This window comes from Leopardus geoffroyi, chromosome C2 (genome assembly GCF_018350155.1).
Source record: "Leopardus geoffroyi isolate Oge1 chromosome C2, O.geoffroyi_Oge1_pat1.0, whole genome shotgun sequence".
Classification (NCBI taxonomy): Eukaryota; Metazoa; Chordata; class Mammalia; order Carnivora; family Felidae; genus Leopardus; species Leopardus geoffroyi.
Genome location: NC_059333.1, coordinates 94,234,199 through 94,247,500, shown reverse-complemented (window position 1 = coordinate 94,247,500; position 13,302 = coordinate 94,234,199). Strand labels below are relative to the sequence as shown.

Genomic DNA, 13,302 nt, shown 5'->3' with positions numbered 1-13,302 from the left:
CAGTCGGTTAAGCATCCGACTTTGGCTCAGGTCATGATATCATAGTCTGTGGGTTTGAGCCTCACGTCAGGCTCTGTGCTTACAGCTCAGAGCCTGGGACTTGCTTCAGATTCTGTGTCTCCTCTCTCTGCCCCTCCCCCACTCACACTCTGGTGCACGCGTTCTCTCTCTCTCTCTCTCTCTCTCTCTCTCTCTCTCTCTCTCTTTCTCTCTCCCCTCTCCCCCTCCCTCCCTCTCTCAAAAATAAATAAACATTAAAAAAAAGAAAGAACATATGCTGGGAAAGAAGGCTTTGAAATAAAGTGCTTAATGCCCTTTTTGATACCTTTAACTTTGCTGCTAATATTTGCAGAGGCGTTTCTTTTTAAAATACCAGAAACCTGGGGCACCTGGATGGCTCAGTTGGTTAAGCAGCCAGCTTCAGCTCAGGTCATGATCTCACAGTTTCGTGGGTTCGAGCTCTGCATCGGCCTCTGTGGTGACAGCTCAGAGCCTGGAGCCTGCTTTGGATTCTGTATCTCCCTCTCTCTCTCTCTCTGCCCCTCCCCAGCTCGCACTGTGTCTCTGTCTTTCTCAAAAATAAAATAAAAAATGTTAAAAAATTTTTTTAAAAATATCAGAAACCCTTTCGCAGTATTATTGAGTTGTATTTGTATCATTCCTGAGAGCTTTGAAGTTTATATTATAAAGTTCTGGTTTAAGTATAAATAAGCAAATCCATGGGTTATCTGCCATTAAAACCTGACATTACAAATCAAAACAAAGACAGACTGAATCTCCGTGTTCATTTAGATAGTTGAATTAGCAGGGTAATATTGGATGTGTTTCCTCTGTAGACTGGTAACATATATTCCACATTTGGATAAGACAGTAAAGGTGAACTTGAAAGTGGGGCCAAGAGACCTTGGGAGGTCGAGCTTCAGCATCAGTTGTGAGCACACTGTTTTCTGTTTTTGTTTTGTTTTGTTTTGTTTTGTTTTGTTTTGTTTTGTTTTGTTTTGTTTTCCCAAAGAGCAACTTCTTGAACTATTTCTCATAGGCCTTCTATGTAATTCTTTAATCATTTCTATTGCTAGACCAGAGTTGCACCAAATAGTCCCGCTGCTTGAGCTGTCTGGGCTATATGCCTGACTCCATGCTGAGCTACAGAGTGTCTGTCACAGAAGCCTCAGGCCAAACGCAGGACACGAAGCTGGGTTCCCCCCTCCCCCCACGCACTTCTGTGCACCTGCGCATTACTCATTCTGCATGCCATTCTCTCCGTAATTAAGAACAGAAATGCTTGTTCTCTTCAATGTCATTGTGTCCTTGGCATCCTGCACAGGCTCTGGCAACTAGACCGGGTTCAGCAAAGGTTTATTGAACTGAACAAAGCAACAATCAAGAGTTGTAAAATCAGGAGGGGAGGGCTGTGTTACCGGCCTCTCAAGGTACTAGTATCTTGGACAGTTTTACTGTGCATTTCTGAAGCCCTGAATTTAAATCAAGTTCTTTTTAAAACTGTTAGATCATCATGCCTATTGTGAACGGATTCACCAACTGATTTGACTCTTGATTGCCCCAGTCACTGAGAGTCTTCGGTACTTCCCTTCCCCACCCCATGGATAATTTTTATCTTCCAGTTCTAGAGCTCTTGGCCTCTAATAAAACAATTGCTGCTTATTTATAGTAGTTTATTGTTAACATACGTGTTGTAAAATCGTCTCTGTTGCTTTTAATTCCTTATGGCATCTCATACGATAAGGGTTTATGGAGTTCAATAAAATATTAACTCTGATCACACAGTAATTATGTGGATTTTATTAGCATTTAGGCCTTAAAACAACTTGATAAGGTAAATTGGGTAGATATATCTTAGTTTTATTGAAATTGTAGAAAATTGGGATTTGGGCAGTTTAGTCTCATGTGAGAATTAAACCCTTGTCTTCCAATTCCCGATGCCCTTATAACAGCTAAGTAGGAAAACAAGTTCCAAGAGAAACATTTGGAAAGGAAAGACTTGCATTTCAAATTGGCAAAGCAGGCCAGATAACTAACAAAGCACCTCCTTGTGTGTTGAAATGGTTAAGTGATAAGAGGTGGTGACCCATTATTTATGAATCCTATCAGTAATTCAGTTTTGGTTCTTGGTGGAGTGGTTGACTACAAGATTTCAGCAGGAATGTTTAGTCATTAGGCAATTTGTTGTTATGGTCACTTGCTACTTTTAAGGACAATGGCTGAGCCAGACTAGAAATTCTTGTAATGAAGCCAGTGTCAGAGACAAGTGGGGGATCGACTTGCAGAAAACAAGGGCTGATCCTTTGATTTAGAGCTGTCTCAGGACTTTTGAAAGTTAGGCACACCCAACTTTCTAAGGTTTCCTAGAAATTAGGGAAAGATAACAGGTAATTTGGGGAGAGGTAGAGAGCTAGGAATAGGATGGAGAGAGAAGTAGATAACTCTGGGAAAGCATGCATCCTTCCCTTTTTAAAATTTGGTTCTTATTTTTAAATCACAATTAATATATCTTGAATATATTACATTTTTTTAATGGAGGATACTATTTCCAAGGTACAGAATGCGAATGTGTTTTTAGAAGAAAAAAATGTCAAGAACAAAACAATTAACTTGCTCATTTGAGAAACTGTAATTCTTTCTTTGTCTCTGTGGTGAATGATTGCACACTATTAATCTCTTTATTCATACAGTATTTTTCTTCTAGCAGCACAATGGTAAAGTTGCTTTTCAAATACCGTTACTTGACCAGGCACCGTGCTAGGGTACCTTACATACGTTACATCTTGCAGTCCTCAGGACAACCTTGAAAATAGCCTTTGTCATCCCTTTTTTTAAGTCACTAACCAGAGAGATTTTAAGAAATTTGCCCAAGGTCATGCTAGACTGTGATAAGGTTCATTCAAACCCAGGCCTCCTTAGATTCACGACTTTTTCTTCCTCACGCTGTTCAGATTCTGCTGCTCCCAGCCTGTTTCCTCTCTGGCAGAATGCCTCTGGGAAGTAGTTCCAGGTTAGAGAGACCAGCCTATCTGAGCCATGGAAATGTGCCATCTATACCTGGCTTCTGTATGAAAATTACACCTAACGGAAAAATGACTTAGCAGCGTTTTAAGGAACAACAAAATTTACTCCAGAAGGAAAGTAAAATTAGAAACGACTAAATCTACTCTACCAAATCCAGAGGGCCCTTTAAATGCTTATTTCTGTAATTACTAATGTGTCCAGGGGTTGATAATCTTTTAAAATCTTGCTGAATTTAGACAGTGCCTGAAATGCCTCCTTGCGTTTGTTTATATGTCCGTATCCCCATAATTAGACTATCAGTCCTTTGAGGATGGAGAATGTATCTTACTGGTCTTTGCATGGCACAGCATCTTGAAATAGCATCCTCCCAAATACAAATGTATGAGGAATGAAAATGTCCTCTAGGAGACTTCTACTCTGTTGCGTTTCGATAATTTGTTAGTAACTCCAGTTTTACTATCTCCCCCCCCCCTTTTTTTTTTTGGTTATATGCTCATCATCTTAAAAAAATGAAGTGAAATTCACATAACATAAAGTTAACGCTTTTAATTCATTGGCATTTAGTAAATTAGTAAATTCACTGTGCTGTGTAATCACTAGTTCTATTCTGAAACATTTTCATCTTCCCTAAAAGAAACTCTGCTCCCAGTAAGCAGTTTCTCTCTAGATCCCTCCCCCCCCCCCCCCCCCAGCCCTTGGAAACAACAAATTTGAGTTCTGTCTCTTTTGATTTACTTATTCTGGATATTTCATATAAATGGAATTATATATAATATGTGATCTTTTGTGACTGGCTTTCACTTAGCATAATGTTTTCAAGTTTCATCCACATTGTAGCATATTTGATTCCTTTTTATGGCTGAATAATATTTCTTTGTATTCTGTCATATTTTATTTATCCATTCATACTTGAATGGACCTTTTGGCTCTTTCCATCTTTTGGTTTTTGTCAGTAGCACTGCTGTGAATGCGTGTGTATATGTCTTTGAGTTCGTGTTTTTGATTCTTCTGGTTACATACCAAGGAGTTATATTGATGGGTCATATGGTAATTTTATGTTGAAATTTTTGAAGAAGCACCAAACTGTTTTCCACAGGGACTCTACCATTTTACATTCTTACCAGCAGTGTACAAGAATTCCAATTTCTCCACATCCTCCCCAACACTTATTTTCCATTTCTCTGAGAATAGCCATTGGAGTGGGCGTAAAGTGGCACCTCATTGTGGTTTTAATTTGTGTTTCCTTAATGACTAATGATGTTGAACATGTCATGCTTGTTGGCTGTTTGTATATCTTCTTTGGTGTAATGTCTATTCAAGCCTTTTGCCCATTTTTAAATTGGGCTGTTTACTTTTTTATTGCTTGTAAGAATTCTTTATATATTTGGGATGCAGGTCTCTTATCAGATATATGACTTGTAAATATTTTTCCTCATTCTGTAGTTTGTGAGTTCACTTTCTTACAAATGTCCTCTGCACCAGAGTTTTTAATTTTGATGAATTCCAGGTTTTTTGTTGTTGTTCTTGCTTGTGCTTTTGATATCAGATCTCAGAATTCATTGTCCAATTCAACATCATGAAATGTAGCCTGTCTCCTTCTAAGAGTTTTATGGTTTTAGCTCTTGTATGTAGGTCTCTGATCCATTTTGAATTAAGTTTTGTATATGATGTCAAGTAGAGGCCCAAATTTATTCTTGTGTCTGTTTGGGGCATTTGGCAATTCCATATGAATTTGAGGATTAGCTTTTCCATTTCTGCCCAAAAGGCCACTGGAATCTTGATGGAGACTACATTGCCTGTGTGATCACTTTGAGTAGCCATCTTAACGATATTAAGTTTCCATCCCATGTCTTCATTTAGGTGTTCTTTAGTTCCACTTAGGTCTTTAATTTATTTCAGTAATGTAGTTTAAGTGTCAAAGTTTTTCACCCCCCTTGGTTACATTTATTTCTTAGATATTCTTTTGGATGCTGTTGTAAATGGAATTGGTCTTTTTAAAGATTGTTCATTGCTGGTGTATAAAAACTCAATTGAGTTATGTGTTGCATTGTACACTGCAAATTTACTGAATTCATTTATAAGCTCTAGTAATTTTTTATGGAATCTTTAGGATTTTCCTCATACAGGATTATGTCATCTGTGAGTAGATCTGGTTTTACTTCTTCCTTTCCAATTTGGATGCCTCTTCTTCCCCCCAACCCCCCCCCCCCCAATTGTCCTGTTAAATAGTGGTGATGAAAGTGGGCATTCTTGTCTTGTTCCTGATGTTTCGGGGGGTGGGTGGTGGAATTTCAGTCGTTACCCATTAGGTATGATGTTAGCTGGGGGTGCTTACCATCTTTTAACCCACTAAATCATAGGTTATCAACGTCTGGCCCCTGGACAGCAGCATGTGTATCACCTGAAAACTTGGTAGAAATGCTAATACTTGGGACCTGCCCCAGACCTTCTGATTCTGAAACTGTGGGAAGCAGAGGTTAGAAACTAGATTTAAGAAACACTCCAGGTGATTCTGGTATACACTAGATTTTAAGTTTCTTTGAAGTTAGGATGTTTGTTTTGAGGACCTGTGCCTTATTTTTTTGTATTCCTTTTCATTCTCTTGTGCGATTAATCAGTGTGGAATAATTTTAAAAAATGAAAATAAGAAAAAGAAAGTTGGGGCGCCTGGGTGGTTCAGTTGGTTACGTGTCTGACTTCGGCTCAGGTCATGATCTCACGATTCTTGAGTTCTAGCTCCATGTCTGCAGATCCCGCTTCAGATCCTTTGTCTTCTTCTCTCTCTGCCCTTCCCTGGCTTGTGCTCTGTCTCTCTCAAAATAAATAAATAAGCTTAAAAAAAAGGAAAAAAAGAAAATGTCAAAAGTTTCCCAAAGTGCCTGCACAATCTCTTATTTTGTCTACATGTTTTGAGCCACCATAAATAATTGGAAATTCATTATTAGACATTTACAAAATTCATCAGAAAACCTCACATTTCATATTCAGTCTTAGATCAATGACAAGCAGCACAGTGTACTTTGATGTAGACCATTTGTTCTGATAGTGACTTGCACTATAATTATCTGCTTACCTGCTAGCTAGGGACTTATCCTTTGGACTACTGCTGGCAAGAATTTCTCTTTTGGCTATTTAGAAAGACACGAGGGTCACTTTTATAGGGTTTATTGGATTTTATCACATCATTATTTTGCCTTTGCTTTTATTTTTCTCAGTTTCTTTTATCTTGCTATGTTGTGATTTCAGCCCCCTTACATCTTTTTTGAACAAGACAATATTTAACTATTAAGATAAGAATGTGATCTGTTGCTACTAAGGACTATTGTTGAAAATAGCCATTTGGGCACACAGTATCAGTTTATAGACAAATACACTAAGTGTGTTTAGTCACTGCTTATTTACCTATTGGTGAATACTCCGCTTTTTAAAATACCATTTAAAATTGTCCAAAATTGTGGGATAGTTATTTATTTATAGCTGGCCTTTTTCTAAAGCTGGTTTAAATGATAATTTATACCCTGCGTTCCAATTTTCCACCACTCTTACGTGTCTGACCCTCCTTTGTATGCTCAGCTCAAGTCCATCTAGTTAACCTTGCCCCCAGAATGGGCGAAGGTTCTGAGTATAGCATCAGAGCATGGGTTATATACGTGTGTGAGCTCTGGGGGTCTCTGGTAGCAGGAGGAAGCACAGAGTGAAGCAGAATGTCCTCACAGCCTTGGCAGGAGCTCAGACTCTCTCCATGGACATGTGTGGTCCTAAAAATACAACACTGGGCTTTCCTTCAGTCTCTTTGATGTGGGAGTATAGTCCTCGCATCATTGTAGGAATTACTGTTGATTGACTACACTGCTCTCCAGCCTTTCTTGTTCAAGGTTTGCTATAAGCAAATGAAAAATCATTAACAAATGCTAGCAGACTTCTAAGATGGTAGACCATGCACTTGCATATTGCAGTTAAATTTTTTAATGACTATAAACAATCATGGTTCTTATTAGTGTTTCACATCTTGTTCAGTGGGGGGAAAAAAAGGAATTCTTGACATTTGAAGTCATAGGCTAAAACCTGAATTGATCAAATTACCCAAGGCATTTTTTTTCATGGGGTTACTTGGCTCTTAGCAAACATTCTTCTTCCATTCTAAAAATTGTGCATGTGACATTTTTCATCTGTCTATGGAAGAGTTCATGCGGTCTCTAGCTGGGCTTGCTTCTTAATTACGTTCCCCCAAAAAGAAATCTGACCATTGTTTGGAAGTACTCTATATATGTGTTTACTTTTGTTTTTAGATTATTTGACGTATACATATCTGTGCATATCTACCTATATGTAACGTGTTTAATTAAAGCTTCCAAATACATAAGAAATTCAAAAATTTTTTGAAAAGTTTTAATAGTTCAGTGCTTTCCCAATATAGTCAGAGAGGAGATTGGTTTGAGAAAAGTGTGTGGCTCCCTCCTCCTTCCCCCAATATATCAAGTGTTAGTTTGAACAAGAAAAGAATAATTTTCAGCATATTCTAAGAGCTGTATCATTTAAGTCTTGTGTGTTGATTAAAGGGTATTGATTAAAAAATCAAAAGGAACCTAGTAGTCCTAGAAGTTTAGTAAGAGCACTTTGTTTTCATTAGGGAAGGGTAGTAATAATATCAGGGGGGTTCTCAAACACAAACAGTTCAGCAGAGGCAGTAAACTCACTGATTAGGAGATCAGTATTTGGAGAAACTTTAACTTCTCATGCCACCATTGTGAATGGATTTCATTTTGCTAGCTCTTACGCTCCTAAATGCCTGTGGGTATGGCGGTGTATTTCAGAAAGGAGAGGAACCTTGGGGTTCCAAGGCACAGCTGAGTTTTGGGAGCCATCACTATATATTTTGCAATGCCCTTTGAAAGGATTTGAGGACAGTGACAAGAGGAAGGGGGAACAAGCATGTTAAAGTCATTTGGCTACTTTCGAAATCAAGGCGGGGAAGAAAACATTTTCTGGCTGTAAATCACTTAGTTGTCCTACACGCTTTAAAGCATTTTATACAAATGACTTTAACAGTTTTAGGGGTCATGTCTGGGGTTAAGAGACTGTTTGCCTGGTGTATATTTCAATGATTAAAAAGCAATATTTTATGGAGATGGTACCATTTCTGTTCACAGTCTGTACTGTGAAATATTTGATATTTATCTGATGAGCAAGGTTTGCCTCTTAAGTCAATAATACATCAAATGTATTCTTGTTGATTTTGTGTTACAGGAACATGGACTATTTAAAAAAAAATTGTACTCAGTGTAATTGTAACAAACAAGACAAAGCAGAAAGTTACAAATAAACAGAAAAAAATTATAACGATTTTGATGAGCCGTTATTGTGCCATGCAGTGCTCTAAGCACTTTTTCCCGTATTATTGAACTTAGTCTTTAAACCCAACCTAGTGAGGTAGGAATTGTTATTCTCGTTTGTAACTGTTGAGAAGTGAGACTCAGAAAGTCTAAATGAATTGTCTAAGGTCACACACCCAGTGTGAATAGTGAGCTAGGGACTGAAACCAGTCAGAGGCCATGCTTTTAACACCTGCTTATAAAGCTGAGCGCATTAACCCTTGGGTTTCACAGACAGTGCTCAGGCTAAGGCTGAAATACTTGCCGATGTGTTTTTTTTTAAGTGAGTCAAATAAAAATTTAGTAAATGCCTAAATGTCTTGATGGCTGGGGCCAAAATGCTGAGGCTGAAGAGAACGATGGATTTGGAAGATGATTTGGAAAGTGCCTTCAGTGGCTGGTGGTTGGATTAGTTTAAGTCGCACTTAAAAATGGAATGGGGTCATGCAATTATCCACTCTCATGTCGTCGTTGTCTTTCGCTTTCATTGATTTGCCAGTGTGTTAGCATGTGCGTTACTCCTGTGCTTTTGTATGTGTTCAGAACTTATCACATAGTTTAGTTGCTTGGTATATTGTCCATGGAGCTGGAGTGAGTGCTATAGTCATATGGACCTTCACGTGAATATTAGCATCTTTTCTGCCTTGCTCCTAGGTTTTACCCTGTACTTGCAGACCTGCTGATAGGCACCCAGTATCCTTGTCCCTCCACACACCCTGCACTGGCCTCCCCTGCAAAGTATTTATGACACTGGATTGTACTCGCAGGTGAAAGGTGCATTATGCTTCCGGTGTAAATGTAGCACTGGGTAGTGGGATCTGTCTTCTTTTGCCAAGAAAAGTGTTGTCTTTCTCTTGGTTTTTGTTACAGCCAAACAATTTTAATTGCCCACAGCACAACACACTTTAGGAGAAAGCAAATAAACAACACAAGGCACTTGGAGACAGGAAGTCGCATCTCAGACTAGAAACACAGCTTCGGACGGACGTTTGGGCAGTGGGTTGCTAAATAGGGCAGCCAGCTACCAAACTAAAAACCAGTGACCGTGAGCTTCTTGCACTTCTAGGGAAATCATTTAATCACAGGGTCATTGGAAGGGTGTTAGAAGTTGATTTTAACCTTATGATGATCAGTTTCTTTGTAATTAAATATTAACTCAAACTATGTCTTCGGTAACTGACTTCAGTAACTGCTACTCTTTGTTTTCCGTAGACATGTGGTTAACGTTTATTGAATTTAATATTTTGAAAATAACGTCTTGTTAACTGAATGCTTTACTTTGAAATAATCCAGGTAAATTTGACACGAGTGTTCCTGATAGTGCCTGCTTTTACAGTAGGATCTATTTTTTTTTCCTTAAAAATAGTCCAAGTAATTAATTCTCTTCAGTTTTGATAATATTTTTAAAACACCAATATCATTTTGAATAATGTGTGTTTCTTCAACTCTTGATACCTTACTCTTGTCTCTTGTAGGACCTGCTGAAGTTCCCATGATGTCACCGAATGGATCCATTCCCCCCATCCATGTGCCTCCAGGTTACATCTCACAGGTAACCATTGGATGGACTTCTCCGCTCATTATGGGCACTGTCGTTGTTTCAAGAGAATATCTGCTACAACTTAAAAACTTACCTCAAAGTCAATTTCGTTAGGGTAATGCTAGAGTTGTCATCATTTTTGTAGCACCACATAGTCCTTCCCAAGTCTTGCCTCTTAACTGGCCGGGGAGCCAGAGAGAGAGACACACAGTAGGGCGCCTAGGCTGTCCTCAGCCAAGGTGCGTTGACACCTGATTATGCCAGAGAGATTTCCTTCTATCTGTACCACAATTTGCTGGAAAGAAAGAATTGGTAGATAGGTTTAATTAGTAAAAATACCAAAGGAGACATTGTTAAAGCAAATAGGGTCTGCCCCTGTATGATTGGAGTCTCATTTTTCTGCAGTGTGTCCTCACCTGGGCTTGGTGAATTGTTGAGTATGATGAGAGGAGAACTTGGCTGCTGTTGTACTTAGATTTCTCTGAGATAAAATTTTTCTTAGTAAAATAGCAATAGCAATTTAAAAAGTGATAGCGGTTTCAGAGGTACGTGGGAAGGATTAGAGAAGAAGTCAGGATAAATGCTAAAGGAGAAACCAGACAAAGTTTACGACGCCCAGGGTGCCTGGAACGTGGATGTCTGTACAAACTTTCATTTTGTCCTGTGCTCACTGCAGGATGAGCACGTCCCTTCTCTCCCGGTACAGCTTCCTTTCCAGATGCCGAATTGACTATTTTTCTCTCTGCCCATTTTGTTCTTTCTTTGTGTGCTTATGAGAGCATTCTGTGCTCCTTAGGAAAAAAAAAAAAAAAAAAAAAAAAACCAGAAAAGACAGAAGAGAATAGAAAAGAAAATATTTATAATTTTACTACCCATGGAAGAGAATCATTGCATTAACATTTTTTGGATTATATTCTGAATTTTGTCCCTTTCTATTCTTCCTCTGTCTGCTTTTAAAGTGGTTTAAAATCTGTAATTTTCAGTTTTTAATGATTTTGTTAGGGTGAAAAAAATTGGCAGTTACATAGGAAAATTGCTAAAGTGCAGGCAGGAATCAAAGATTTATCCTTCTCTGATGTTAAAACTTAGCCATTTCTTCACTGTCTGAGCCATAGTGCAGCCACTATAATTTCATTTTTTCCATCCCTACTTTTACATGAGCCAATTTGACATCTTTTTTTTTTTGAATCGTCAAAATGTCGGCCAGTTTCCCCACTGTTGCAAATAAATGACTTGTTTTACACAAGTCTTTGTAAATAAGAATCGGTAGAAGGAGAAAGGGTGCAGAGCAGGCCCCTCCAGCCAGGACACGCAATGATGGATCACGTTCACGTCACCAGTCAATTAACAGAAAAGAACAGGAATGTAGAATTCCATTATGTCTCCTCATTTATTTTGAGGAAGTGTTTCATTCCATTGAACCGTGTACAGTTCTCACAATTGTGACAGCAGAAATAACACCTCCTTTCACACACTAAAGGTCCATTTAAGGAATAGCAGTTAAAAGTTGAGACATTCTAGGGCAGAGAAGCTCCAGTGTGCTTTTCCTTGCTAGTGGTGTTCCTGTGATTGCACTCACTACAAAACGTTTATTTGGCAGTCCTAGGAAAAACGGAAAAATTTTAGCCCGTGGTATATTTCTGATTCCCTGAAAACTTCTATAGAGAATCCGGGTAGAGGGATTAATAGCAGAACTGTAAACTCACTTTCATAAAACCGATGGTAGAAACGTAGTGCAATACTTTCTCAAGTGAGAATTAGGGCAGAAAATGCTAAAGGATATTGGAAGGATAGTAGAAATGGAATAATTTGGATGCTCAGTTGAGAAAAGAGAAAAAAGCAGTCTGTAAGGCATGTGTTCAATTTCATTTAGACTGGGCTCCTGAATCAGAAGAGAGTCCCAGCGTTAAGTATACTACTGATACCTGGCAGTGAAGTCTGTCTGAGTAAAACCAATTGCTTTTCTTTTTTTTAATTTTTTTTTTTTCTTTAACATTTATTATCGCAAGACAGAGAGACACAGAGTGTGAGCCGTGCGGCTGGGTAGAAAGAGGGGGAGACACACAGAATCCGAAGCAGGCTCCAGGCTCTGAGCTGTCAGCACAGAGCCAGATGCGGGGCTCAAACTCACGGACCACGAGATCATGACCTGAGCCGAAGTCGGTCTCTTAACCGACTGAGCCACCCAGGCGCCCCTAAAACCAATTGTTCATAAGGAAGAAAACTGACATTTCTACCAATGAAATTCTACATTGGTAGAATGCGTGTACAACATCTTTTTAAAGCGCACAGCACATACCCTTCAAGGAAATGGGGAAGGTGGAACCAAGAGTAAAATGTCTTAAGAGACTTGTCATCACCAAGAAATCTAAGGAGCAAAGTACATTTTGTCATGTAGTTGTGGAAAGAATCTCTCTCTCTCTCTCTCTCTCTCTCTCTCTCTCTCTCTCTCACACACACACACACACACACACACACACACACAAATTCTCGTGGCTGGACATATTTGAGAAGTGCCCAATACTGGTCTGTCCCTATGTGCATCACCTCTGCACTGTATCCCCACAGTTCTTTTCCTCAAATACATATGGCTCCCTCGTTCAGATCTAGAGTTGGGTGTACATCACATAGAAGCAGAGTTCAGGTTCTCTAGTATAGAGGATGGATCTTGAATAGTTAGCTTTGCTCTCCTTTTGAGGGCCACCTTTTCCTGTTGGCCTACATTGCTACCGCCTTAAACTTCTGTCCCTGGGATACATCACAGGTCTTCTCTCAACTACATACTTTTGTACCCATTATTTCTCTCTTAGAATACTCTAGAGACTTTCTTGGTCTGACAGTTCAGTCATCCTTCTCATTCAAATAGCCCTCCCCAGTGTGACCTTTCAAAAACCTCCAACACAGAAATGGCGGTTCTGTTTTTCAGCATCTTTGGTGCTTTGCCGCCCTCTCCATCATGAAATACAGTATAATTTTATAGCCATCCTCAAGAACTCTTAGTGCCTCGTTGGGATTATATTTGAGAATCTAGAATACTGCCTGGTACCCGATAGTAGGTACTTGATAAATGTTTTTAAATGTAAGTGACTGGCCAAGCCGAAGGAAAGTAAATGTAGCATAGATTTGCTTCAAAGATTTAGAGGTTCAAGTAGAGTAATAAAATACCTGACAGTTGGAAAATTAGCAAGATCAAAGGGATGTATATCTACAAGAATGAAATTCTCTGAATGTGGACTTAAGAGGGAGAGGAATGCCAAGACAGTGCAGAAGAGGAAAGAATAGTCTCTTCAACACATGGTGCTGGGACTGGATATCCAAATGCAGAAGACTGACGTTGGACCTCTACCTCATAGCATATACAAAAAT

At 39.0% G+C, this 13,302-nt stretch overlaps 1 protein-coding gene across 6 annotated transcripts in view; it reads left to right on the top strand.

Moving 5' to 3' along the window:
• The window catches only part of FNDC3B (fibronectin type III domain containing 3B), a 359,057-nt gene that overhangs the window by 178,244 nt on the left and 167,511 nt on the right, over positions 1 to 13,302 (top strand). For all 6 annotated transcript variants that reach the window (XM_045502967.1, XM_045502966.1, XM_045502964.1 and 3 more), the window contains one exon: positions 9,872 to 9,948. In XM_045502967.1, the coding sequence (XP_045358923.1) occupies positions 9,872 to 9,948 (77 nt within the window). The remainder of the gene's footprint in view (positions 1 to 9,871; positions 9,949 to 13,302) is intronic.